The sequence below is a fragment of the Oreochromis aureus genome, linkage group 7, assembly GCF_013358895.1.
Source record: "Oreochromis aureus strain Israel breed Guangdong linkage group 7, ZZ_aureus, whole genome shotgun sequence".
Classification (NCBI taxonomy): domain Eukaryota; kingdom Metazoa; phylum Chordata; class Actinopteri; order Cichliformes; family Cichlidae; genus Oreochromis; species Oreochromis aureus.
Window position 1 is genome coordinate 3,784,100 of NC_052948.1, and position 26,751 is coordinate 3,810,850.

General features: G+C 44.4%; 1 protein-coding gene and 1 long non-coding RNA gene across 4 annotated transcripts in view; one reads left to right on the top strand and one right to left on the bottom strand.

The window, feature by feature from the left end:
* The window catches only part of hipk2 (homeodomain interacting protein kinase 2), a 65,817-nt gene that overhangs the window by 15,210 nt on the left and 23,856 nt on the right, over nt 1-26,751 (bottom strand). For all 3 annotated transcript variants that reach the window (XM_039615399.1, XM_039615398.1, XM_031725990.2), the window contains exons 3-5: nt 5,002-5,125; nt 4,300-4,419; nt 2,912-2,998 (exon numbers count right to left, since the gene is read on the bottom strand). In XM_039615399.1, the coding sequence (XP_039471333.1) occupies nt 2,912-2,998; nt 4,300-4,419; nt 5,002-5,125 (331 nt within the window). The remainder of the gene's footprint in view (nt 1-2,911; nt 2,999-4,299; nt 4,420-5,001; nt 5,126-26,751) is intronic.
* On the top strand, nt 453-2,896 carry LOC120441204. The gene is made up of 3 exons (XR_005613877.1): nt 453-650; nt 1,562-1,630; nt 2,273-2,896. It is a non-coding gene; the product is annotated as an uncharacterized LOC120441204 (long non-coding RNA).

Consider the following 26,751-nt stretch of genomic DNA (forward strand, 5'->3'; position numbering starts at 1 on the left):
ACGTGAAAACAAACAAAAAAACACGGACCAAATAAACACTGGCGATGGGTAACCAGTAAAAAGGCCTTTCACACAGGACACCATTCTGCGAATAAATCTGAAAAAGCTGACGTGGGACAACTTAACCTAAATACGTTCTGAGGGAAGTCTGAGAATCGGAACATCATGTTGCTTCATCTCTAACAAACATTGCGGCTTAGGTTGTGGATAAATACTGGGCAAAGCAGCACATTCTGGCTTTAATGAAAAGCTATACGGTTAGCAGAATTTGATTTTTTGAAGTGATGAACCAGTGCTGATGTTTAGCTGTACTTTTGAGTTGTCACGTAAGGTATGAACGGAGAACTAAGGTAAGGTCGTGATATATAACAAGTCTGATCTTAGGCAAAGATTTTTCAGTGCAGTGTGAGGACAAAGACAGGCAAGCCCTGTTTACTGTGACTGCCCGTGCAGTGGTAGTCGGCCTGTTTTTCATAAAGATGCAACGTTTATCTGTAGGCCTGCTCTAAGGGCTATCAGATGTGCTGCCAGTCAACACCGCTAATCTGATTCAATTCTCTTTCTCTATGCAGCTTATTCAGGTTCTGTAACCAGTCCTCTCTGCTTGCCATCTCCACTGACTGTGATAAAGGAGTAATCTGCAGAATGAGGTGAGAAATAATCACACCGCCCTCCGCTCGTGGAATAGATGACTTTGGGGAAATGTATATAGTTTGGTGGCACAATAATCAAACTGGATAAGAAGAAGCATATGAAGAATCATTTTTTTCACCACCTGGTGAATTAAAATATGTGAATGTATTAGATAGAAAAGATATCGGTATAATTTGATGACTTTCCATAACAATGAAAATGAAAACTTAAAAAAAAGAAAGAAAAAAAGTTGGGGCTTCATCTAACATGGTCAGCTTTGCATGTCAGTGGTTGTTAATGGAAGCACATCTGTGTGGTGGAAGCTCTGACATGACTGGAGTAGGGGCAGGGATGGCAGATGTCGACCACTGCCTCAGGAAATGTGGAGCGAGGCATCCTGCTGTATGCGGGCCTGCCATCTACACAGCCATAATGTGTAGTTTCATCTTTAACTACTAGGTTGAGTGGATGAGGAAAGGATATGTATTAAAATATAATAAAGATTAATGAAGACCACGTTCCTCCTCCTGCTGTGCGGCTTGACTTCTACCAGTAGAGATACTGAAGGACTGCAGATCAAAATGAATCCATTTACAAGTACTTTTGGCCTTCCTTCCATCTACATCAGCCCCCTAGTGGGGTCCTGCATCTGTTGTAAGTTGGTGTCTGATTTACTCAAATTAGATATACTTGTGACTAAACCCTCCACACATTTCCCACGACTGAAAGGAGGTTCATTATCTCTTTTTGGCACCCAGCCCCTCTGTCTTGCGAGGCCTTCAGCTATATCATCCATTATACACGCAGAGGCAGATGTCCACAATGCTGAGTTGTTTATATGGTCAGGACAGTGAGAGGGGGCAAAATAGGCAGTTTTCTCCCACATTAAGCCGTGCAGCTCTGCTGTATTGCTGTGTTTATGTTGTAGACGAAGACAGGACACAGAGCTTGAAGCGCAGAAGACAGCGATGACCCAGGGGATATCATACCAGTGCAGGTTGGTTTCATTAAACTCTGTGTTGCACGTGTGTTTGTGTGTATGGGGCAACTGTAAACTCTCAGGAAGCGATACTATCATGCCCCAGCCCACAGCATGTTATTCCAGACAGGCCTGACAGCGGCCCTGGGCACTAGTGGACAACCATAATTGTCTCCATCAGTTAAGCGGATACATGTGTTGCGTATCCATATGGGCAGATTCCAAAGGGCTGCTGGTTGGGAATGACCATAATTTAAAAGCAAATAAATAAATGAAAAATTCCTCATAACTCTCAGCTAGTCATTATCAGAGATATAATCAAGGAGCATGATGACGACAGAGTACTATGAGAGATTTGAAAGGCCTGGGAAAATAACTGTAATTTTTATCACCACTGCCAAATCTGCCAGCAGAACCAGTATTTAGCCAAGTGAGGGTGAACACAACAACGCTCGCTATCAGTCACTGTCAGGCATGTCCTATCAAAATGTCATGGCTACATGTGAACTTTCCCACCACGGAGAGACGAATTCATCCTCAGTTACAGAGAGGCATTACATATAGCGGTCCCAATTTGCAGTGTTTTTCTTTGTATATATCACATGTAGTTTAAACACTTCCCGAGGTTATGTAATCTCCTAAATAAACAAATTCCCACAGGTAACACGCAGAGCTGCACGGGAAGACAAGATTCATGCAGAAACAACATGGCGTGGGACCCACTGAGCCAGCCTGAAAAACTTGTCGGAAAACCAGGAATAACGTGTGGATGTATCTTAGTTGGTTTATCTTAGTCCCTCTACATGCTTATGTGTACAGCAGATGCACAAAGTGGAGACACAGCCACTCCACTCACTGCAGCTTAAATAAGAAAGCAAACTGTACATATTGAGCCTGCTAACCAGCCATGCCACATGTTCAGTTCAAATGTCTGTCTGTAAGTTATTAAATAGTGGTTAAGCAAAATGAAGAGCAGAGGCAGAGTTTGGGATGGGGTTCATTGAACAGCTGCTTTCATTTCACTTGGTAAAATTCTATATAGGAGCGGAGCTACACTGCAGCTGGAGATCAGACCTTGGCCAGATAAATATTTTAAGGGATTTCAAATATTTGATAGATAATTCTCAGGATGTGATGGATCAAACTGGCCCAGGACCTGAACACCCCCATCAAAGAAGCCTCAAATATGAGACAGGTGGATACGATTGTAGCAAAAGACAAAGCAAAAGCAAATAATACATCTACTGTGTGATTTGTGGGAAGGAAGACGTCGTGCTTTGTGATACTGAGACAGCATACCTGCGCCATATCATCCAAACAATTGAAGATGTACTTGCGAGCCTCCTTGGACTTGATCCCTGTTTCACCCTCATGGTCCTCTGGAGTCTGCAGGAGACAAGAAGCAGATGTTCTTCTCAAATCCCATCACACTTCCCCTCTGGAAACACACTATTTACATTTGGCTCATTATAGTCTCTTGTTGTTGATGTGTGGCAGGGCTCGGCTTACCCTCTGAGTAACCCTGGGGTAGCACACAAATACTCATCTAACAGCCGAGAAATAAGATAGCGATGAGTGTGTATACAATATATGACACAAACACCGAGGCAGTGTATATTCCACTGGTGTACATGTGTACCGACGTGTACATACAAACACCTGACTTCATGAAAATGTGCAGACAAGCAAACAACATGTGCTCTTTTTGTTTAAAAGGTTTGAAACCTCGCCACTAAACACACAGTGTTTTTTAAAAATTACAGTCAGCTAAGCAGTGCAGCTGCTGCTACATGGAAAAACATGCCTTGGTCAAATTAAAGATGTGCAGTCGCTCCTCATGGCGGAGAAAAAAGAAGCCTTTTTTCCACATACCAAAGACACCAGAAAATCACGAGGAGCTAAAGCTGTGATGTCATGTCGAGTGCGAGTTTCTACTCCATGTTTGTATCTTCCCTACAATGCTCCTGTCAGCTCTTATTGTTATGAACTTAAAACACACTTCTTTAAACTGACAATGATGGTTTGGTTTTTTTTAACAAGCCTTGTAAGCCCATAGATCATAACAGCTTTTCCGAGAAGACTTCTTACATTCCTACATGCAGCAAAAACTTGAAAAACTTTTACCTGACAACTGCTAAAACCCCCACGGGCAGCAGTCTGACCTGGCAACATGCACACTAACTCACTATGTATGTTCATTAGATGGCCAGTCCTAGTGAACAGTTGTTGTGAATCTCTGCTGTAAGCTACCGGGATTCTTTTTTTTAATAATAACACATGCATTCAACTCTTTGAATCTGAGGTACAGGAACAGGCAGAGTAAAAATGTCAACAAACCCTGCAGAGATGTGTCAGCATTTGCAGGTCAGTACAGTAAAGAACTCTATGTGTGTGGCACATAGTTTAAATTAAGTTAATGAGGGTAAAAAAAGTAAAGAGTGGAGCTCTTTATTGATTGGCCTACATTAAAGGACAATGAGAGCTGTTTAGAGCAGAAACCCTCCAAGCTACATTCATCAGACTGGCTTTTTATTTGCCAAATCCTCTCACGCAGATCTATTTTGCTCTTATTACCCTCTCACTGTGTTTATAGCTAACTACAGGGCTCGTGGTGTAACCAGAGTTTCTGGAATAATAACTACAGCTTGTACTAGTAAACCTTTCTATCAGTGTGTGTGTAAATGTACCTTTAGTCTCCAGAGAGGATAGGTGGAGTCTGGATCTCTATTGAAGAACCTTGTGGTCTTTGTCCCTGCACTCAACAGGTACTCTGCAGGCAGACCTTGTGTCTGTGAGATGTACCTGATCTGCAAAACAGAGGAGGACAAAAAAGCACATTTTAGAGTTTCACATAAGGATAGATGTTCTTTTGGCAGTTTGAAAATCGAGGCTGACATTAACTACTCCAATAGAAGTATACATGGCAGCCAAACATGACCTCAGCTTAAGAGTCCAAGACTGATTTGAGACTTGTAAATGAGGCGGAGTAAGTTTTTGGTTTTGTGAGAAATCAGAAGAGCTTGTTGGAGATGGAGATGGAGCACAACTTGTTCAAGGTTTCCCCACTGTGCCTCATCTGAGCGATAGCGAGAGAGGAACGCGACAATGTCTTGCTTTGGAGCACAGGGGCTGCACTAATTGGACAAGTGGCTCTGTGGCATCTGTTCAGATAAACAGGGAGGCTGCGCAAGAATCATCAAGCGCTGTCAGGGGGATTTCAGGGAGAAGCGTCCCACCTTCCCAAGCACATTCAGTCCACATTCATGAAGAGAGAGCACACACACACACGCACAATTCTCATTCATGCGCATGCAGAAATAACAGCATATTAATCTATGGGTGTATAAGCACCCAACGCACAATCATCAGCTGTTCAAATCATACGTTACCTGATCGTACTCTGAGGCTCCGGGGTAGAGGGGCCATCCCAGGAAGAGCTCAGCTATCACACAGCCCAGGGACCACATGTCTATGGCCTCACAGAAAGGCAGACCCAAGATGATCTCTGGAGCTCTGTGGACAGAGAAAACATATCGCCCAGTTAGAGGTTAGGTTGTTACTTCGCTTAAACCAAATTTTAAAATCATGTGTAAAAGAAGAAGCTTGTGAGGATCTTTCTCTTTACATTTCATCTGAGCTCACTGAGAGCAGCAGACTGTAATATACACAGGTTACAAGATTAAATAATCAACATTGCCTATGTTGGAGGGAACATGAGGTAACAACTTGAAGGTCGTTTTCCCAAACCAAAACCAAGTCCAGATTTATGCGTGCAACCTACAGTTCCACACCAAGACGTTCAGTTCAGTAATTCTGCAGTGTCTGCAGGATCTTTTGTTGTCTTAACATTGATCTCTCAGCACAGCCTTGAGATTTATTTTTCTAAAGTCAGCAGGGTGTCCCGTTTTTCATATCTCTTGTTTAGGCTCCTCTAAAGTAGCACCTTGCAGACACCAAATTGATTGATAACCGTGCACGAGCGCCACTCACTGAACGCCATGGCTGCTACTCAGACACTGAGGAGCAGTAGAGTATAAATTTTTTTGAAGTTTCACAATCCAAAGTGAGAATTAGGCAACTATAGCATCAGCAATTAGATGAAAAACAGATGGATGGATGGGCGGCCATGAACAATAAGGAATTATTCAATTAAGTTACAGTAAAGTTAAAAATGCCAGTAATTAATTTCCAAAGAGGCTTTTCCTGTTTGTAGGAAAACACAGACAAAAAAGTAGGAATTCTAAAGGAGATAAATAGCTATGATTTGATAAAAAGGAAGAAATATTGTTTTAGGTATTTGAGCACCACTGCAGTCCCAAACGATTCCCAAATTTCATTCAACACGTTTTATGTCCTGTCAGAAAGACTAATACACTTCTTGTGAGCTCACGTCTCTGATGGGGCTTAAAATAACCAAGAACACAGTGTTTCTGCTCGCTAACAATCCAAAGCACTTTCAAGAGGTTCTCTGGCTGTCATCACCATGCAGGTTGGGGGATGGGGGGGGGGGGTGTCTTTGGTCTAACATGTTATCTATTGGTAAGATGTAACCACTTAGCTCCGAATAACAAATTTAAGCTGAAATAGGAAAATTGAAATTCATTCATTAACAGCATGAGACACAGTTCACAGGAGCTAGAGGCGGATCCTGGAAAGTTTCAAATCCATACTGATGATTGCTGTGACCATGGTAACTAGCCCGCCCTCCCAGATTTTTGGTCACAGAGAGTGAAATGAGGGGGTCTGGCCTTGGGCCCGCTGGAAGTGAACAAACCGGGGAAACAGAGAATGCAGAAAACAGCACGGGGTACGTTATAGGACTTCATAGAACGGTAGGGGGCCAATGGGTGAGTGGTCTGAGGGCAGCCAGGGGGTTTGGAAGAGAATGAATGCGCATACCTCGCATACTTAAAAGCAAATTTCCAACTGTAGCCCCCCTGCTCCCTATTCATTGCTCGCTTATGAGGGGTGAAATGAAAAGAGGGCACAGGCGATTCATTGTACACTCAGATATGGCTAATGTATAGAGGCAGAAGGCACCACAGGGACAGACAATGAGATACTGCAGAAAATAGGAGCAAGAGGAAGACAGAGTTCCATAGAGGCAAAGGCAAAAATAAAGCAAATGGGGAGGCAGTGCTTTGCTCAGTGAAGAACTCCTGTCACAGAAAGTGGTTATTGGGGTCTTAAGGGCAGCAGTGAAACAGACACCAAGACAACACTCTAGCAACAGTGTCTTAGGGCAGCATTACACACCAATACAAAGACAACACCGCACACAATGAGCTGAGAGATCTGTCAAAAAGGCTGCCAGAGAGGCATAAAGGAGTCTGTTAGGAGGTGATATCAGAAGGAACAGCAAGGACTGCTTAAAAGTGAAGAGATGGACACGCGGACCAGGGTCAGCACGACCCTCCTCCAACAGCCTATTAGAATGACTGGAGTTTCACTCAAGACAGGGGAGGGGGACTAACAACTGCTGACATATATGTAAAAGCATACACCGCTAGAAAGGGTGACAAGGATACCCCAAAAATGTTAGAATTGACCTTTCTGCGTCCCCTTTCGCCCCAGAAAAAAAATGAACTTGTGCAAACTTTGCAAGGAAATCAAAAGCACATCCTGCTTTACAGCAAAGTGTCAAGTCTGGGTCAGTTTTGAGTTTTCAAGTCAAATGACCTAAAAACTATATCATTGCAAAACTGTTTGACAAACACGGAACAAAAAACAGATGTTTGTCAAGAATTCCACTCTGTTTACATCCCAGCATCATCAGCTCTGAGCTCATCATGCTGTCAGCGCAGATGTCGATAATAGAAGCAGGCAGCGCTGTGACATTAATATTACCTATGCATTTTTTTTCACAGCATAATGAAACCAACAAACAGGCAGTTCTGTGGTGCATTTGTCATCTAAATAGGATTCACATATTCCTACACAAAACCCCCAAACATATACCACCTGATTTGCATGAATATGATTTTTCCACAAGAAAAAGTAAAAGTAATTTAAATTTGAGTGACCAAAAATATGAGCCATTACAAGCTTCAAAAAGAGGGGAGGTTACTCACACAACAAAGGCTGCTTTTGAGGAAATTCTCCCCTTCAAAATGCATGTGAAGATGAAAGACACAGGAAAGCCTTTCATCTGATGGTCCCCTAAATCACTGTGACTCTACTGGACAGATGCAGACCACAGGACCTTCAACTTCACCCTTTGTTTTCTTTTACAACTTTTAGTGATTTTAGCTCAACAGAGTGTCTGTCGCTGATTTTAATGCCATATTAGCTTCAACAAGTGATTGCTGTTTTGTGTACACATGAAGCTTTTTTTACTTCTATGTATGACTGAAAGAATTGGATCCATTTCAGCTTGAACCTTCTCCGCTTTGCTCCACTGCTCTACTTAGGCTGTTCTCAATGCCCCTGTGCTTCTCACAGAAAGCTCCTCCAGATCAGCGAAACGCAGAGAAACAAAGAAAGACAGCGCAGGGGAGGAAGGAAGAGTGAGAGGGAGTAACATCGTTGCTCATGATATGAAACCACAAATGCAAATCTCCCCCTTCCAATGCATGTCTGCCATTGCATGCAAAGCGCCCCACAGCTGCTGCTGATGCAGGCCTTTCCCTGGCAGTGATAAACAGCACACACATATGCACAGCTCGCAAGCCTCGCTTCTTTCCTGTCCCCCTTTCTTAAGTACACAAGATATGACAATTCATGCGTACAGGATCATTTCAGTTTTTCATACTAAACAGGATGGCTTCTTCATCTCTGCTGTAGGTAAAACAGGGCACGAGCAGCCAGGTGGTTTGTGGTCGCAGTCTTGGTTTCTGAATCGTTGGTTATCAAAATATTGAAAAGTTTCAAGACTTAATTACAGTCCTTAAAAAATATATATATACAGCTGTAATCCTTTTTAGATCTACTGTTTTGTGTGTCATTGTTCCCTTGTGAGATAAAAACTCAGACATACTATAAACTGAGAGCCGAGTTATCAGATTTCCGAGTTTGTGGTCCAGTAAAGTGCTGTTACTGACAGTATACTAAGATGCTGTTTTTTACTTGGTTTAATGTATCATGTGCACCATCTTGGCCAACTACATTAGCATGCTGACTTTTGCTGATAAGCACAAAACACACACAAGGCCAGCAGCTGAGACTAATAAGAACTGCAGTTTTCCTGGTATTTGGTCATAAATATCAAATGAAAACTCATTAACTCTCCCCTCTCCTGTCATCTATACAGGTTATATTTAAGTCATTGGAACAAAATGTAAACCTGATGATGAAGCCAAAAGAATTCTATGTTGCCATCTGTAGTGTGAATAAAACTACTGTACATTATTTATCTGTATATCTATATATCTATATCTTTATCTGGTGCATCCAAACACCTCAGTTGTGGTGCTAACCCTCTAAAGCCTGCTACATTCAATTGGCATTAGCAGTTTTTTCGACGTTACACTCCACCTCACCCAGCTCATCTCCAGCCGGTCAGGCTACAACACGCAGTGCCTCTTTGGGGATGCCGGCGAGCTTCTTCCACCAGAGTGCACCAGGCCATACATGTCAAATACAGTGTAGACGGTGTACAAAACACCGGTTAGCTAGAGGCTCTCGGTGGATTTGAATGGGGACCCAACTGCATGAGAGGCCTCAGTGTTCTGGCTAGAGTCTCTGACAGCACTGGGCCTTGACAAAAGAAAGAAGGAGGGTGGGAGAGAGAGAGAGTGTGCATACTGACATCCTCCCAGCTGGCCTGGTCATTGATGAGCCTCAGCCCCGTTAGGAGCCAGAGATGGCACGACTCATGAATGGCGCCTTTCTTCTGCCACCCCAGCCCACCCCCTTCACCTCAGCCCTTTCACCCAGCCCTGTGCCAACCCACCCAATCCCTACACCTCACCTCACACCCCCCTTACTTACCATCCCTACCGCGCCACTGCCAGTAGCCCCCTCCCCCCCTCAGCCCCGAAACAAACACACATAGACACAGACATTGCATTAAAACCCTCAAACTAGGGCGCCGAGGCCAGGGAAGTGCTCCCCTCCCCACTCGCCTGTCTGCCCTCTGCTCTGCTGAACAGTGCCTGCGCTTGGCTGGCCTGCCAGCCCACACACACACACACACACACACACACACAGATACGCTCACACAGATACACGCACACAGTTGACATCACAGGGTGTGTGGATGTCAGGATGTATCCATCAGGCTGACCTTCCCTTAGCTTGGCTCCACAAGGGAGACTGATGGATCCCCGCAACCAGACAGCATTTACATAGGCACAAATGTAGAACACACACAGACACACACAAACACAAAAGTCAGCCAGTCTTTGGTAATGGGTTTGGTCTTTTCCTTTACATCTCAAAGACTTCGTCATCGGCTCTTATGTAACCACATTCTCTTGAATAGCCAGGCGGTAATAGGTAAAGAGCAGAAGGCATCATCAAAGTAAATAAGTGTAGTAGCAAACATAGCCAGTATAATCGTATGCTGCTTGAAAGCACAGTTATGAAATAGTGATGGTAGGGGACAGAGATAGCTGCCCAGTGCTAACAGGAAAAAGCACTTCATGAGAAAAAAGCCTGCCATTGACTTTTCTCCACTTTATCCCCTTCAATTCTTCCCTTTTCCTCCCTTCTCTTTGCCTCTTCCTTTCCCCCCGTCCCACGCTTTGCCCTTGCTTAATGTAAAAGGCTCGGGTTGGTGCTGTGAATGACTCCCTTCCTTCCCCTGGGTATTCATCTACATATTCATGCCCTCAAAGGTTCCTCCACAGCCTCTTTGAAGGTGCACCATAGAGAAACACTTTCCTAGATATATTGCATGGTGGTCGCTGGCTGTGAAATCAATGTGCGGAGTTACACCCCCTGCTGTGCACCTGTGGCTCCAACTCACACGCACACACATATACAGTACACTACACCTCACAAACCGCTACGCCTGCTCCCGTTACATTAGGAATTGCTGTACAGTGCACAAGCCAATCGTGGGATGCAAAGATTGTGTAAATTTGCTTTTATGCAGGCAGGGACTGCAGATCGCATTTAAATTTAGAGCTTGTGCGTTCCAGGTGGTTGAGAGGCAGAAACGGGAGGGGGATATCTGGACAAGGCAAACTTTTTCTTTTTTCACAGAGTCCTTGAGAGATGTTGTCTTGCTCTCTAAGCAGGGGCGACATTCCTGGTGTTCAAGGTCTTGAAAACAGGGCTCTCTCTCGCTCTTTTTTCTTTCCCCTACTCCCAGAAAAAGGCACAGCAAAAGCGCTGACAAGGCTGTCACTGTTTTACGTGCTAAAATATTAGCATTTCCTGTGAGTCCAGCAATACACTGCAACAAGGCAAATGAAAGCGTATGGAAGGAAAGTAGGAGAGAGGATGTTTCATGCAAAGCGAGGGATCGACATCAAAAGAAGCAGTAGCTCAAAAGCATGGCACTGTGATGATAATGCAGAAAGAAAAAGGCAAATGTTCAGAAACATATTAACAACAACTCAGCTTCTACAGAAATTGTGATTACAGCGCTCCAAATGCATCAAAGCGGGCCAATATAAACTATGCGTGATAGCTGCACGTGTGCTGATTCAACACAATCAGCAGCCTCGAAACTGTAACACAGAGTTAGCATAGCATTTACACATTATACATTTATCCTTTACCAAGTCTCACCATTTCACATATAGCTCCTCCCTCCTGTTTGAGGCATTTTATATAGTGAAATATTCAGTGGGCAGAGAGCCACCCCTGTCACTGTGGCACACATGGCACATTGTCGCAGCATGGCACAGTCAATATTAGCACACAGGATATGCCACATTCTGTCACGTTGCATGACCCTTTGTTATTACATACAGGCTTGTTATCAAATCATTGTATTCACAGCAGTATTAGATAACATATCAGATCTAGTGTTAAATAACAGAACAGCAAACATATTTTAGTGTCCTCGTAATACATTTGCTGCTATGGCGACTCCTCCTATTAGGAAAGGCGGTGTAGTCCCATTTTTCACCTGCCCTTTCTCTTTCTTGTCTCGCTTTTTATTAGAAAGCCCAACATGTGCAAAAACAAAACACAATGACTGCAGCTACAGCGCAGCTCTGTTGTTCAGTTCAACATCTATGCGCTGCTTCATCGTTCTCAGTTGGTAATTACCTCTTTCCTGTGGTTATTATTATTCTCCAGCACACAGCTGCTCCTATCAGTAATACATCTCATATTCACCTGCAATGATTGTGCTCTCAGGGGCTCTCGGCAGTACCCTCTATACTCCACCCCTCACTGCCTGATACAGGGGTCAAAGGGACAGACCTCCTTCAGCAAGGATGGAGACAGAGGGAGGGGGATAAATGACAGAAAAGAGATGAAGGAATGAAAGATGGATCGGGCGGGGTGGGCACAACAATGGAAGATGGATGCCCTCTCGATCAGCACCCACCCACACACCTACATATGCACACATACTCTGTCCCTCTGCCTGTCTCGTCAAAGGAAGGAGTGCCGGGAAAAATTTGCCATCAGTAAATGATGGGTATCTGTCATACAGTGGTGCTGTCTGTACAGACAGCCTGGAGAGAAGATTTAGGGGATGCCAAAAGGGAGCCTCAAGTCCTCTGTGCCTATTAGAGTAGCGCAATGACAGTCCGACATTATTAGGCCAGTCTAGTAGCCACTGGCCTGACACTGACCCAACCTGGAGGCATCAGCTCTGCTCTGACGAGCTCGAGTTTCCATGTAAATATAAATTTAGTTTGATTCTCCGAACAATAACTTAAAAATGAGTGAGACACGATTCTTGGGAAGTATTAAAATGCCACCGCTGACCCTCATACTCTGTTAGTCACCATTATCAAACCCAGAGGAAAAAGCTTACTATGAGGGGACAAAACCGACCAGAATGCAGAAAAGCAGACAGACCGTACCGCAGTCACTCAGTCAACAAGTTTAAACAGCTGGCACATTTGTCACTGTGGGTGAAACATTCACAACAACAGACAGGAAAGCAGCAGAACGGGCAGCGACACACACTGTGCAGACGGGTGCATGGGGTGAGTCAGGCAGATGAGATTGCGTCTGCTCATGGCAGAGAGATGCTTAAACCCAAGCTTGATCACTTCAGCAAATTGGAGTGTACAGGAGATTCAGGGAGCTAGAATTAAACCTCTTTCTCAGCTCCATCTGACGCTGGCATACAATCAGAAGAAAAGTCGGAGAATTCATCCAGCAGAGTGCAAGCCACAACAGGACAGCCCAGAGCCCAGGCGAAAACGGAAAATATACCGTATATCATATAATAATATTGCGCTGGAGCCTTTCAGTTGAAACACACAGCAAGACAGTTATGTAAACTGCCGGCCAAGGCAAACACAGTCTCATCTGCTTGCTTGACTGACTGACTGTCTCCCTCTTTCACTTGCGGTTTGTCTATTTTCTCTTGTCTGCGTTATTGCCATTTTTTTTCCATCAGTTGCCTTCATCCAATACGGTTTAGAGCAAGAAACTGTAAGGCTTTGCATCAATATGTCCCATTCTGTTGATTTAGGGTAACTAAGACAGAGATTAAGAGATAGGGAGAGAGAAAGAGAGGGCAGAGTCAATGTGGCTGGCTAGTGGAGCCGTGCATACTGGATATGTGATAAAACAACAGACGCCCAAAATCCATTTGAAATGTGGTGCCTGGGAACATATAGCTAGGAGCCACAGGGGTGCCGTGCACCCGTCGTAATGACATATGTCTACCTGCCACACACAAACACAGAGGCGAACACACACGCACGTACGCAGTTTCAATCATACACATTGCTCTGCTTGACTGGGTCCTTATTTCTGGGGCAAGTGAAAGAGAGCATGGGGAGAAATTTGCAAGGCAGACTGAAAAATCCCCCTCTGCCTTACCCCCACCCTGGCTTGTGCGGGGTTGGGGCATGTACGCTACAGTACATGTGCTCCCTTTCTCTACCTCCACCCAGACCTCTTTTCAATCCTTCACCCCTCCCTCTCTCTATCGCCGTCCCTTGTTTGACTACCCTCTTCCTTCCTCCTACCAGGTCAGGCAGTAATACCATCTCCTGCCTAATCAAATTTTGCTGTGTGTGACATGAATTCTCGGTGCCCAAGGCTGCACTGCCTCACCACGAGCTACGGGGCTGCAGAGAGCTGTAACTAAACCTCACGCACGTTCTATAGAATAGAGCAGCTCCCCATCTCTCTCTAAAATTTAACACAAGGAGATCCTCCTGGATAATCTTCCCCTGGCTTACAGCACTCCTTCGATCTGTCTGCTCCACTGCATCCCTCGCTATCTTTCTGTGGAGTGCTACTCTGTGGTGCATGTGTGTTTCAGTAGGGTCCCTAGAGTGCAGCGGGCTTATGGTTAATTAGAGAGTGGATGGAACAGACTGACAGCGGCTGATCCAGATTGTCACCCAGATGTGGTCAGGCCTTAATCCAATACAAAGACTGACCCCCCTGAGCCTTTCTGCAACAATTAACATCACACATGCATGACAGCAATCACATAATCATGCAGGAATATTCACACATCCCTAAACACGCATGATTGTCCTCTAGAGCATCCAGTGGGAAAGGTGAAGCCTTTGTCGATCACGAGCCATCCCTCCTGTGATTGCAGGACTCATGTCCCTCTATGTGCCCCAGCGTACTGCCTGCCTGCTGTGTCTTCACACACTCTTAACACAGTTTGTCACGCTGCATTCTTCCCTGACAAGAATTAGAAATGTCATCACATAGAGAAACAACAGCAGGATTATTAAGGCTTTATGGAGGAATTTGGACAAATAGGCTGTTCCCTTGTAGCCTCATCACAAATCAGCCTCCTCACTAGGACAAATGTAGACGGATATTTTAGTGCTTTTGCATACTTGACAATGAGAGATACAGTTTCTTGTGCGAAGATCAGCCTCGGAAGTTGTGTAAGTGAAGATGCTTTCTCTCTCTGAAGCTTTGGCACACTGTCATCAAATTTTGTGGCACGTTGCACGTCGCTGTGCACTGCATTAAAACGATAGTCCAAAAAAGTCTCTGATGTTTATTCAATCTAAGCAACGCTCCTCTAAGAAGTAACAAAAAGATTTTCTTTTCTCACAAAAAAAAGTCAAAGTAAATAGGAACAAACCATTTACTGTAATTTTGCCTTTGATCACCGGTGTTTGTATTTGTGTTCTTACAGTCTGGTGAAAATGCAGCGTGAACTCTTTCGATACAGCCGGCAACAATACGAAGAGCTGTCTTCAAAACAATCAGTCACAATGACAGGTAATTAATTTGGCCAAGCAGCAGCGCCCTGCAGTCATTTGTAAGTATAGTCACAGTTAATCACCTTTCAATGACAATACTCCTGGATTGTTTTTCCTTCCCTCTGCCATAAAGAGAGTGTTAATTTTCTCCCACCCCTATAGGACTATGACAAACAATGAAGGCATGCTCAGCATTTAATATGCCATACATTGTCTATCGAAGGAAAACAATTGCTGCACGGCAAAAATCAATACAGCGTTATCCTTTTCATGTAGCTATACTTGAAGATTCAATTATTAGGGACAAAATGACATTATTTCTGCTGCCATGGCCTCACTCAAAAAGACAGCAGACAGATTTCATTCCATCTTCAGTAATCTGGATGAAACTCGGACTGCGCTATCTGTCCCGGCTATCTCATCGCTGTGTCCCCCGCCTAAGCAGACCATGAATATCTTAGATATGCTCATGTGTCTGATTAAGAAGGAAAACGACAGAAATGAGTTATCCGAGAAATCAGTGTTGTGGCTTTACAGTTGGCATTAACAGACGTGACAATTACTAATGATAACTTGAGTGATCAGTTTCATTATCAAGGTAGCAAATCCTCAAAATTGAGCAGCTGGAACTATTAGAAATCACAATTTTGTTGATAAATGACAATAAACAACTAGATAATAACATTAGTTGATTATTTCTTTCATAATAATCAGTGCGACAGCCAAACACAGACATGATTTACACAAGGAAGTTTATATTATAAAGAAGCTGAGCAAGTGACTAAGTAAACAAGCAAATTACCCTTAAACATCATTTGCTTATATTATCTTTTCATCAGAGAAAGCGACTTATACTGATACAGACTAGGGGAAAGTCCACATTTACAAGTCAAACAATAAAGTTTCAAACCACCTCACACTGAAAATTGTTGCTTTAATGTCTTTTTCATGACGCACAACAAGACACAGACGGCTTTTTTTCCCCTTCTGAAACATTCCACCCAAATATGCCCGTCCCATGACACCTATATAACTGATGATTGCCTTTCCTAACCAGGTGTTTTCCTGTCTTACCTTACCTTGCCTAGAGGGAAGACTGTCCCCTCTCAGTTAGCACACACACACATGCACAACAAAGGCATTCTGGCTCCGAACATTTCCTTTTGTTGTAGAGTTGGAGGCAACAATACAAGAGTGAACTGTGGAGGAGCAGCACTGGAGGTGAGTGCTGGACTCTATGTGAATTTTAAACTAGTGTTTAACATGATGTATTTACAAATTGTTTGACACACAAAGAAAGAAAGAAGTGGTCTTTTCTTTCTTGTCCTTCTCCCTACCAACTTTCTTTCCCTGCTCTCTCAGCGAGCACTGCGAAGGTGCTGCTGGAATTAGTCCAAATGGACACAGTGTGAAATGAACACAGCTCTGACCTCCCAGACACCCTCCCAGCACAGCCAATAAGACCGCTTCCCCCAGACACATGAGGCGCCGCGATTGGTCGGTGGGTTGGAAATATGACCAGCGGTGATTCGCGTGGCGGGAAAAAAGGAGGGAGTGACAAGGGAGTGGTCCTCCTCCGTGCACTTTAACCGACCCTTTGCCCAGGACAGGACAGGAAATCTCCAGAACAAAAGCGAGCTGTCGTCTCCTCCTGAAATGTTCTCTCGGAACAAAGCTGCTCTCTGACGGGCAAACCAACCAATCCTTGAGGGAGGTAGCGTGTCGTAATCTGGTCCTGTCTCACATTCCAGACGTCTCCAGTGAGTGAGGCACAAGAGTGTGACCTGAACCCTTAAACAGGAAATGAGTCTGACTGTTGTGCATTTCCCAGAGATGGGGCCTCAGCGTTGGCCAGTAGAGGGTCATAAACACTGCATATATAAATACAAACATGCCCGCGAGGTGACATATGCGCAGAGAAACGAAGACATGAACACATCCACAAATAATCTTGCGGTGTCCTTCCTTTTAAGAAGATGGTATGGGCATGCACGCACCCTTCTACCAGACATTACGACTCACAGCTGCATGCCCCAGGCCTTTGCTATCTCCAGCACAAACCAGAATCACATCAGCCGCATTCCACAGCCTCCCAAAGCCCCCGGGGGAGCTTCACAGCTGGGCACTGGGCTGTTTTCTAACTCCCTGGCAGACTTTCACCATCTCCACCCTTTCCTCTCTCCTCATGGTCACCCCAAAACAGACCCTATCCTGCTCTCACCCCTGCCTCAGAACTTAAAACTGAGCTGCAGGATAAAACTGTCCTACTTTTGGTTCCATCAGCAAACTCGCAGGAAACATGACAAGGTCAGACAGAAGTGACCGAGGCCACACAAACACTGGATAAAGATGATAAAAAGCTGCTGGCACATTAATGAGATCCTTTCAAGTTTTGCTGTTACTGAATGTCATTTGATGCTCCTGTTTCTTTCCAGGTGCATCGGAGGTAAAAAGACACGTCGCCAAACATAATCTAATAACATCTGTGACTGTGAGGCTTTTGCCAGTGAACAGCAACAATGGTCATTATATGAAAGTGACCCTATAATGTAATAAATTGTTGTGAAGGCTCACAGAAAAAAAACGACAAAAGGAAATTGCTAAGAAGGCTGCAATTGGACACAAACGAACAAAAAATGTGTATGTATGCGGACAACTCACGATGTACACTAATATGCATGTTAGTATTTGCATGTCTGCATTCATATGTGAACTTATTTATGTGTCCATAAATACTCAGGGCCACGGCACGTTTCATTATTTCACCAAATGCCAGGCAGTATATCAGTGCAACTGCACACGTCTTGGGCCATTTCCATATCTGTAATAAAGAAAGCCCCTCTCCCATCAGAGCTGCTCCTCCACTGTGCTCAGAGAGCCCAAATAACAATTGGTTGTCTGTGAAAATGTGTGTGCACACACACGCACACAGACACACCCCATCTCTGATGAGCTGACACAGAAAACTAGATTTATTAAGAGGAGAAAGAGCAAAGATGCAGAATGTAGGGGGTGGAATTTAAGCAATGGACAACCCGATTGCACAAAAACACAACGCACCCTACACACACACACTGATAGCCATAAAGTGCATCACTCCTCCTCTAAGAGACCTGTTTATTTCAGACCTGTGACACAAAAGCCACAGCGGCATGCAGGCTTATCTTTCCACATCCCTTGAAACACAGCGCAGCCCCTAAAGAGCTCCCGTTGCTCCACATGCCACTTTCAATTAGTTCCACAAAGAGAGTCTTCTGCTACCAAAAGGAAGATGGGAGCTCATTACCGAATTCCTCACTACTCTCAGCTTTGAAATATAGATCGGGAGATTTATGTTTGACTTTTGGGTTCCTGGATGTGCCTGCTTGTCGACCATGCCACACCAGGCCAGAGCAGATGAGCGCAGAGTGCCATCTCATGGATTAGCCACTCCTCAGGTTTAACAGACCCTGCAGCTTACCCTCAATCTCACCATTAGTTCTCTGCCTACCCCTCTTTCTCTCATTTGTTCTTTCTATCGCTCTCATCACTAAATAGGCTCCCTGAAGCCACAGCTCTCAGCATTAAACCCACAAAAGGGAAAATACCAGTTCTAATAATCTGATGAGAGCCTATGAGAGAAGTGGTGTAGGAAATGTGCATATCATATCACACAGTGGTACTATTATAGTAAGAATAGACACAGAGGCAGGTGCTGATAAAGCAATGCAAATTCATTCAGGTACTCTAATGAAACTAAAGCTCAGCAAAGCTGCAAAGGGGTGGAGGTGAGGGTGGGGGCTTTTATTGAAATTAACCAAAATATTGTAGTTCATTAAGAACAGTTTTCAGCTACTAAACTCCACAGAAATAAAAATAACCATAACTGTGGCATCGTTACTAATACAGAAACACAAACCAAGTCTGAATTATTCGGAGCAGTGACCCGTGCTGTAAAGCATGGCAGCAGCATTCACCCTGAAATTAAACAGTCAGGATGGATCTATTTCTTATCTGACCAGATCAGAAAAAACCAATAGCTGCCATGATGCAGTAATACTAGTAAATGGTACTGCTCAGGATTTAAAAACAGCAGGGTCACTGACATCTAGCTGTTTACTTTTTGACTGATAAACCTATTAACTACACGCAAGCCTCCATGCCGCTGCACCAAATTTCAAACGTGTGCATGTGTCCTGTATGCACGTAGCTGGCCGGCTCGTATATGCGGTGTGACATCTTCATCTACCGTACAGGCAGTATGTTTATACCATCAATTAACAACTTCCATTAGTGCCATCCTCAGAGGGATGCCACCAGCTACATTACTAACAGGCAGTTAATTAGAAGCTGCTGGCTGAAGCTGGAGGTTGACCATTAGGGATCGAGAAGGAAAGAGACACGTGACCCGATGCCTCTTTCATTTTGGAGAAGAAAAAGACAATCACTGTGTTGTGCCCTCCAGTTAGTCAATTCCTCCCAATCAGTCACAATGTACCGAGGTATTAGACACCAGGGTTGGCGTGTCAGGTGCTGGGCCAGTGATGGAAACGCAGTGCAGCGAGAGGGACAGATGGAGAGGAGGGAAGCAAAGGAAAGCAATTGGAAGGCAGGAATGGGCGGCTGTATATACGGCAGTGAGGAAAAAGAGGTACTATAGGGTCTTGATACTCTCTCTGATTCGCTCTCTATGCAAATCACAACAATCACAGGAAATGCCTAGGCCTTGGCTTCAGCTAATTGCCACGGCAATAACAAAGGAGGGCTTCCTTTGAGCAGGAGAGGAAAATTAAACATTAGTTTAGAGTTTTCTTGGAGACTGAGGGATGTTATAATTACCCAGAAACCAACACATCAGCAGTTTGCACGCCACGCGTCCCACTCTTGCACCCCGGTGGAGGAAAGCAAATGTATCTCATATTCAGGAGAGGGGCATTTTGGGGGGTGGAGAAGAGGAGTACCATGAGGGAGATGGAGTATGAGTGTATGTGTGTGCGCATGTGGGAGGTGGGGGGGTGAAGGGCATAGAGAGGGATGAGAGCAGTAAGCATGAGATGGGGGAGGACAGAGATAGAGAAAGACGCGAGGGGATAATGAGGGGAAAGGAGGAGGAGAATGATAGCCCATATCTCCAAACCACTCCATGCTGGTAGTGGAGCATCAAAATGTACACCCACTATTAGCATACTGACCCCACCCCTCTCCTCTGGCCTTTTTCGCCCTCATTATCATCACGAATGGTGAACGGGACACAGAAAACACAAACCGAAGCTCATTTCCCGTCACACGTTTGCCAAAATGTCGCGCCAGCTATGAAATGAGAACAGACCCAATGGTGTGCCTGTGCTTCAAGTCTGTAAATACTTTGTATGTTGTGTGTTATGGGCAATAAACAAAACACAACCTCTCCCCCATGAGGGGAGGGAGACAGAGAGCCTGCCCCAGTAAGGAGGACCAACATCAGGGCCTTGAGCTATGTGATGTGTCCTGGATGGCTGGTTCCATGTTTGATATATGTCTGAGGGCAAAGCCTGACACCCAGTCTGTCTAACCTAAATGCTCATTCAAAAGGCCCATCTCTCCCTGCAGCCAGACTGTGCCCTCTATCTGTCTGTAGGTCTTACTGTCTGTTTCTTACCAATCGGCTAACTTTACAGTCCGTCTGTCTGTCCTCCCGTTGGTCTGTCTGCACTTAGCAGATCCCTGTCTGTTTGTAGGTCAGGTGCATTCATTTGCCAGAAAGCGTTCCCTTCCCTTAGACATTATGGATGCATGGACTTATACAATCGACTGACCGTGCCCTGGAAATGTAATCGTCCAGAACAGTTGAATGTTTGTTTGTGCGTGTACACACAGATGTGCATACAGAAGTGCAAACAGCAAGGCACACACACAAACAAAAGAAATCCCACCCAGCTAACACAGGAGTTTTTTTCTCTGGTTGCTATGTGGTCTTGTTAGTATTTGGGCTCAAAAAGCACAGGTTGTGTGTTATTAGTCACACAAGGCTAACCTCTTTTTCTACACAAGGCCATGCACACACACGCACACAAACAAATCCCTTCATGTCATCAAGCCAAACTCATAAAAAAAACTCGCTAATTGGCATGTTGTACTTCTGCTAGCTCCAATAATAAAAGTAACTTTTTTTCTACCCCACTTACTTCTCCGTGTTTATGTAATGGAGCTTGTTATTTTCTGACTTTTAATATCTCCCCTCATATAACTGTAAGCTATGTAAATAACAGCCTTAATAAACCGCAGGTCCTCGAGGATTTGTTACTTTTAGGGAAATTAGGGCTGCAGTGATATAGTCTTTGCTAGCAATCCAAAAGGGTGACATCACTTAATTGCATAAAATGGATCAGATCAAGCCAGGCATGAGAGAGATTATGGCACAGGGGCAGACTGAACAGCAAGAGGGACAAAGCTCTGTTTCTGACACCAGCATTCAGAGGAAGAGAATTACATCACTGTGTTGGGGTTATGTAAAGTACCAGAGCAGCTGTAAGACTGAAAGAGATAAATGTTTTTCTGGTTTAGGTTCAAAGTTTCTTTTTGTTGCGGTCAGCCCGTGGTACGAAGGAAAGCAATCGAGAGATGGGGAATGAATTTGGACTGTTGCAGTATCCTATATTTATGCATGTGAATAATTAAAAACGAAGACAAGTTCACCAATACCACGCAGACATAGCCAACTGACATTCAGGCTGAAGACATGCAGCTAAAACTGCTAGTGAGCCAGCACTGGAGGTGCTGTAAGATTCCCACCTCCTCATCAGTAGGCCTAAAGACTATCCCATGGACACAGAGAAACCCAGGAGGGAGATCAAAGGCTGTGTGATCCAGTGGCTGTTATATCACCCCAAGCCTGCTCTCCCACTGCGGGGCCTCCTGTTACGACGCAGGCAACAGGGAAGACGGGGAATGCAAAACACTGGCATAGTCCCGTCTATGCATGCAGCCATCCAGGATCTTTCACCAATGTTCAGCTTGCCTCCCTTTGCAGCAACATTTACATTCCACTTTGCATTCCATTAATTTCCATTTGACCACACTTGCATCTTATTGCAGGCAATGTGAATAGTAATGAGCTGCACATATGGTCACAAAAAGACAAAAGATACATAAAATTTAAAACCCTGATTTTTCAGTAATTGCTCACATTTAAGTAAGATTATTTTAGCCGCTGCTGCAGAATCATTTTGGTATTTGGACGTGATTCGTCCAGTAGCCTCATGAGATTCCCCCTCCTTTGATCACCTTGTTCTAAACTCTGATTGAAAATCAGCACTTTCTCCCTCTGAACCCAGCAACCTCCCCTCACCCTCCCCCATCTGCTTTGGGAGATGAAGCAAGGAGACAGGCACGATTGGACCTTGTTTTCTTCCCTCAGTGGAAAGGCATCTCAACAAGCCTGCTATTGACAACGTCCACCAGGAGAGGGAGTGGGTCAATGTAACAGAAAGCAGGGGACCATTTTGGACCACTTAACTATAATCAGTAAATGCACCCCGGTCGCAATTAGCACAGGGCCACCCTGAGAGTGTTCGTTTTGCTCACAGCTCTGTCTGCGTTTTATTCTGCTCCGCAGGAACCTTGTAATGCAAATAGCACTCCTCACATCCAGCTTAACAATGGGAAAAGAGGCGGGAATGGTGCTGGGGCATGCTGCTGTCCAGCAAACGCAGTTCCTTTCCTATGTTTTGGGCAGAAATAATCTATAACTCGTTGTGTATTGTTCTACCCTGTAGACCCCATGTGCTGTAAAATAAACCAACTGGACTCACGAGGTGAGAGCAGAATCCACGTTACCATCTACTCAACATTCATGACCAAAGATTTGCCTTGATTCAGGGTCCGTCCTTCATCGGTTTTATATCTTCCAGGACTGTTATTACTTGTCGTCAGGTGCTCCGGCAGCCTGCTTTGTGCAATTAGCCCCGCAAAATGGCTCCTTTTCATAAATCAAGAGTTTGTAAAGATTGTGAAGCAGAGAGAGAAGAGAACCTTTTCTTCATTTGAAAAAAACGAGGAGAAAGAACAGAAATGTGACAGGTAGCTGGTGCCGTTCTGTGAGGCTCTCCTGTGCACTGATAAACTCCGCAAATCATTTATGATTCACTGCACTTAGTCATCCATTCTCTTCCTTTTCTCCCTGCTCCCGGAAGAAAAGGCAAACAAAACAGGCAGACAGAAGGACAGACAAACAAACAGACGGCCTTTTTAACTGATGCTGGCATTTCTTTAGAACAGGTGCTGTAGTTATGATTGATTTGAGCTGCAGTGTGCACTGACGATTCAAAGAGAAGAGCCGAGCACAAAGACGTGCACATGAGCTCAAGGAGTCTGTTAAACTCTCTCCTCCTGCGGTAACGCTTGCCTTTGACTGATTCGAGAGCAGCAGAGTGAACTTCGTCAGCAGCACGGGCGCCTGTGAAGCTTGTGGGTACAGATATTTCAGTGGAGCGTGCACCTGTTAGCATATACACATGAACAAAAGACGGCAAAATAAAGTATCTGACCTCCTTTTCCCTAAACCACCTGTTTACTGAGCCAAAAAGAAAGAAAAGACTCATACTTCTGTGTGCTACACCATGCTGTACATTCAGATATTCACTTTTTAATTCTTGAAATTCAAAGCATCTCACAGGCTTTTTGAGTGTTTTCAAACACGTTCACGCAAAGACTTCATGCATAAATATTGCACTGGCGCGTGTACTAAAGCTTCCTGCTCTTGTGGACATCTGCAAGGGTTTGAGATTCTTTATGGGTTCTAGATGTCATGATTGAAATGCCAGGCAGACCTGCAAAAGGGAGCAGGGTCAGGACAAAGGAAATGGAGAGAGGAGGTTCAAGATGGACAGACGAAGGACACCAGAGGGGAGAGGGGAAGGTTAAAGTAGTTTGAAGACAGACAGAAAGTTGTAAAAACAGGTAAAGAGGGGAAAGGGGAGGAAAGGGTACGCATCCCTCGTGAAAGTTCTGTTTTCTCAGCTGTGACCTGGGCAGCGCTGAAACCCTGGTTAAACTAAACGGACCGTCTTTCCTTCTCCTTTACACACACTTTTGGAATGAGTGCTCCTAAAAAACACATTTTTGTTTCTGACTCAAAACCTCATTGTCACCATGGTGACACTGTGAATAACAGGACTGGTTTGGGTCTTTGGAGCATTTTGTGCTCCTCGAGCACCAACATGTGTTATGCCAAGAGCTTGGCCCTTTTCTAACAAGGGACACGTGACATTGCTGGTTTCCTCTGTCTGCGATTCGAACACAGCTCGCTGTTTACTCTGCGTTCAATCACTGCTATGGCCGTTCATTCGGACATACCAACAACAGCGACTGAGAGAGCAATTATATGATTTTTCCTGCAAAAGTCTTGTTACACTTAAAGCGATGAGTATTGTCAGTACTGACTCTAGCGAAGTGCACTCTGTGTGTGCATGTGTGTACAGCAGTGTGTGAAAGAGAGCTGCCTGGTGTTATTCTAAAATAGAAATAGTGAAAATACATCCTGGGTGATTGTTTGAATCACTTTTCCCTTTGTTGCGTGTCTATCCATTAACGAGATGGTCTGCAGGGAGATTTCTGCCTCGCTGAAAGTGAAGCATAAATATGACTGGGTCAGATTTGCAGAGAGGAGCTATATTGGCTCACAATGGAGGAATTATTATAAACAGAATTATTTTTGCATTTCAAACTTCCTTCTAAACCCCAAAATTGGGGGCGCCAAAACTTTAATAAGACATCACAAGGAGTTTTACGAGAGGCAAGCATTTCTGCAGGGGCAGCTATGACTCAAAGCCAATAATAATAACAATGTCATGGGTAAAATCTATACTTTTCTGCACAGAGAGAGAGAGAGCACAAATGCACAATGTACACAGCTGGTAACAGGCTGCAGATGAAAGCCAATTTGGGTTTCTTTGTGTAACCGAGAGCTTCAGTTGGACCACAGGTCCCTGTGGAACAAAGACAGAGAGAAGTGAGAGAGCGATGGAGAGGGGACGTGATAGAAAAAGAGAGGAGAAGCAGAGACAGATAGGGCGTCCTGGCCCACCTGGGCAAACAATAGCAGCGAGATGAGAGTGTGGCTCAAGGGCCCTCCCTGTCCCTAAAGTACACAGCTGGCGGTTGGGGCAGGCAGGAAGATCAAAACATCCCTGGTCTAGTTCAGGTGTCGGACATTCAGAGGCAAACGGACAATTTTTGGAACAAGAGCCTTGGTTGCCATGACGACTACTGCAACAGGGAGACTCTTTTTAGAACTCGAGAAATGATGCATGCAAAAAAATTTTCATTCATTTTAGCAAAAACACGGGACAAAAGGGGTAGGCTTGATGTGTATACCTTCATAAGAGCTTCAAGAACATATTATTTAAGTTAAATGCATTTGCCACTCATATCAGACTATAACACTTATTTGTGAGTTGAAAGCAGCTTGCGCAGGATCGAGGGCTCCATCTCAACCAATCTGCGTAATACAACTCTGCCTAGTGCAATGAGCTTTGATTTCTGTGTAGGAAGCATACACAGAAACCCTACTCCATGCACCTTTGGAGATATTTCTGAAATTTTCAGGGTTTTGAAAATTTAAAAACACTGATAATCTCATTAAAGTGCAATTTTTTGTTAGAAAAACTTGGGACGTGGATGTCTGTTTGACTCATACCAACCATTAAAAAATTGCTGCAGACAATGCACACACACACACAGAGGTGCTATGTCCATGTCTTGATGGGTCAGTATTCAAAAGGCTGATTGGCAGCGATGGTAGATAGAGAAGAGGGTGAATATGAAAAGGCCAAGAAACATCACAGAGGGGAGAAAAGGCATCTAACTCCCTTACGCTGGGTACAAGGACAACAGTCTTTGTTTATAGAGAAGCCATCTGTTTGATGATATATAGATTCTGGCTGTAATGAAAGACTGCGTGGTGGTGTTGCTGCCTCCCTGGTGTCCCTGCTGTGTTTAAAGGGGTGATGTGAGTTATGTCCAGTTCACGCTGATAATCCACACGGAGATGTTGTGTTGTCTCAGCTCAGCGAACGCCACTGGGAACACACCTGGTGTCACGCTGCACGCGTTTACTGTGTAGGTGTCTGTACGTGCAAAAAGCTTCATAGTATTTTGTAAATCAGTTGATTCTGCACATCCATTATGTGCTTTGAGGAACACGGAGCATGTTCTGTGTAGCAGCACACAACATATCCTCTGTTTAATCAGCCACTCACATACACAATGCGCAGGCCAAATTGCCTTGTACGCTTGAGCAGCTACTGTTCACATTTATACTGATTAATTTCCTCTCTTGATCTTTTGGGTGTTTTTCTTTTTTCTTTCCTTTTTTCCAGTTTTTTTTTATACAGTGTTTCTTTTTTTATCTGCACCCTCACTGGAACACTTCTTTTCCTTCCTCCGTGAGCTGATATATAGCATCCTAATGCTCTTTTGGTGCCTCCCAGCTTGTGCGCCCAATAACCAGCTGAACCCAACAGACAATCTGACGCTCTTCGCTCATAAAACGCTGGGATTAGTCTTCAAAGCTTAGTGGCTAAGCACACAGAGAAAGTTCATTAGTTTGCAATGCTCTTCTTTATGAAATTTAGCAATGTAGTACTCTGAATTAACCAATAAAATCCACACCACTTCAGCCTGTCTGCAAGACGCCTCGAAAGCACTGGGTTTGCTCAGGAGTCGACCAAAACACTCTTGGATGCCGCCCCATTCCTAATGCTAACCCTTTTAATATTTAACCAGGATCCAATACAGGAGTAATTATTTTTCCAAACAAATTACGCCTCAGGCCAAAACCACTGCAATCTGATACACCACAGCGATACATTCCCCGTCACAAGGCGCTATTAGTCATTTTAAATTATTTATCAAGCT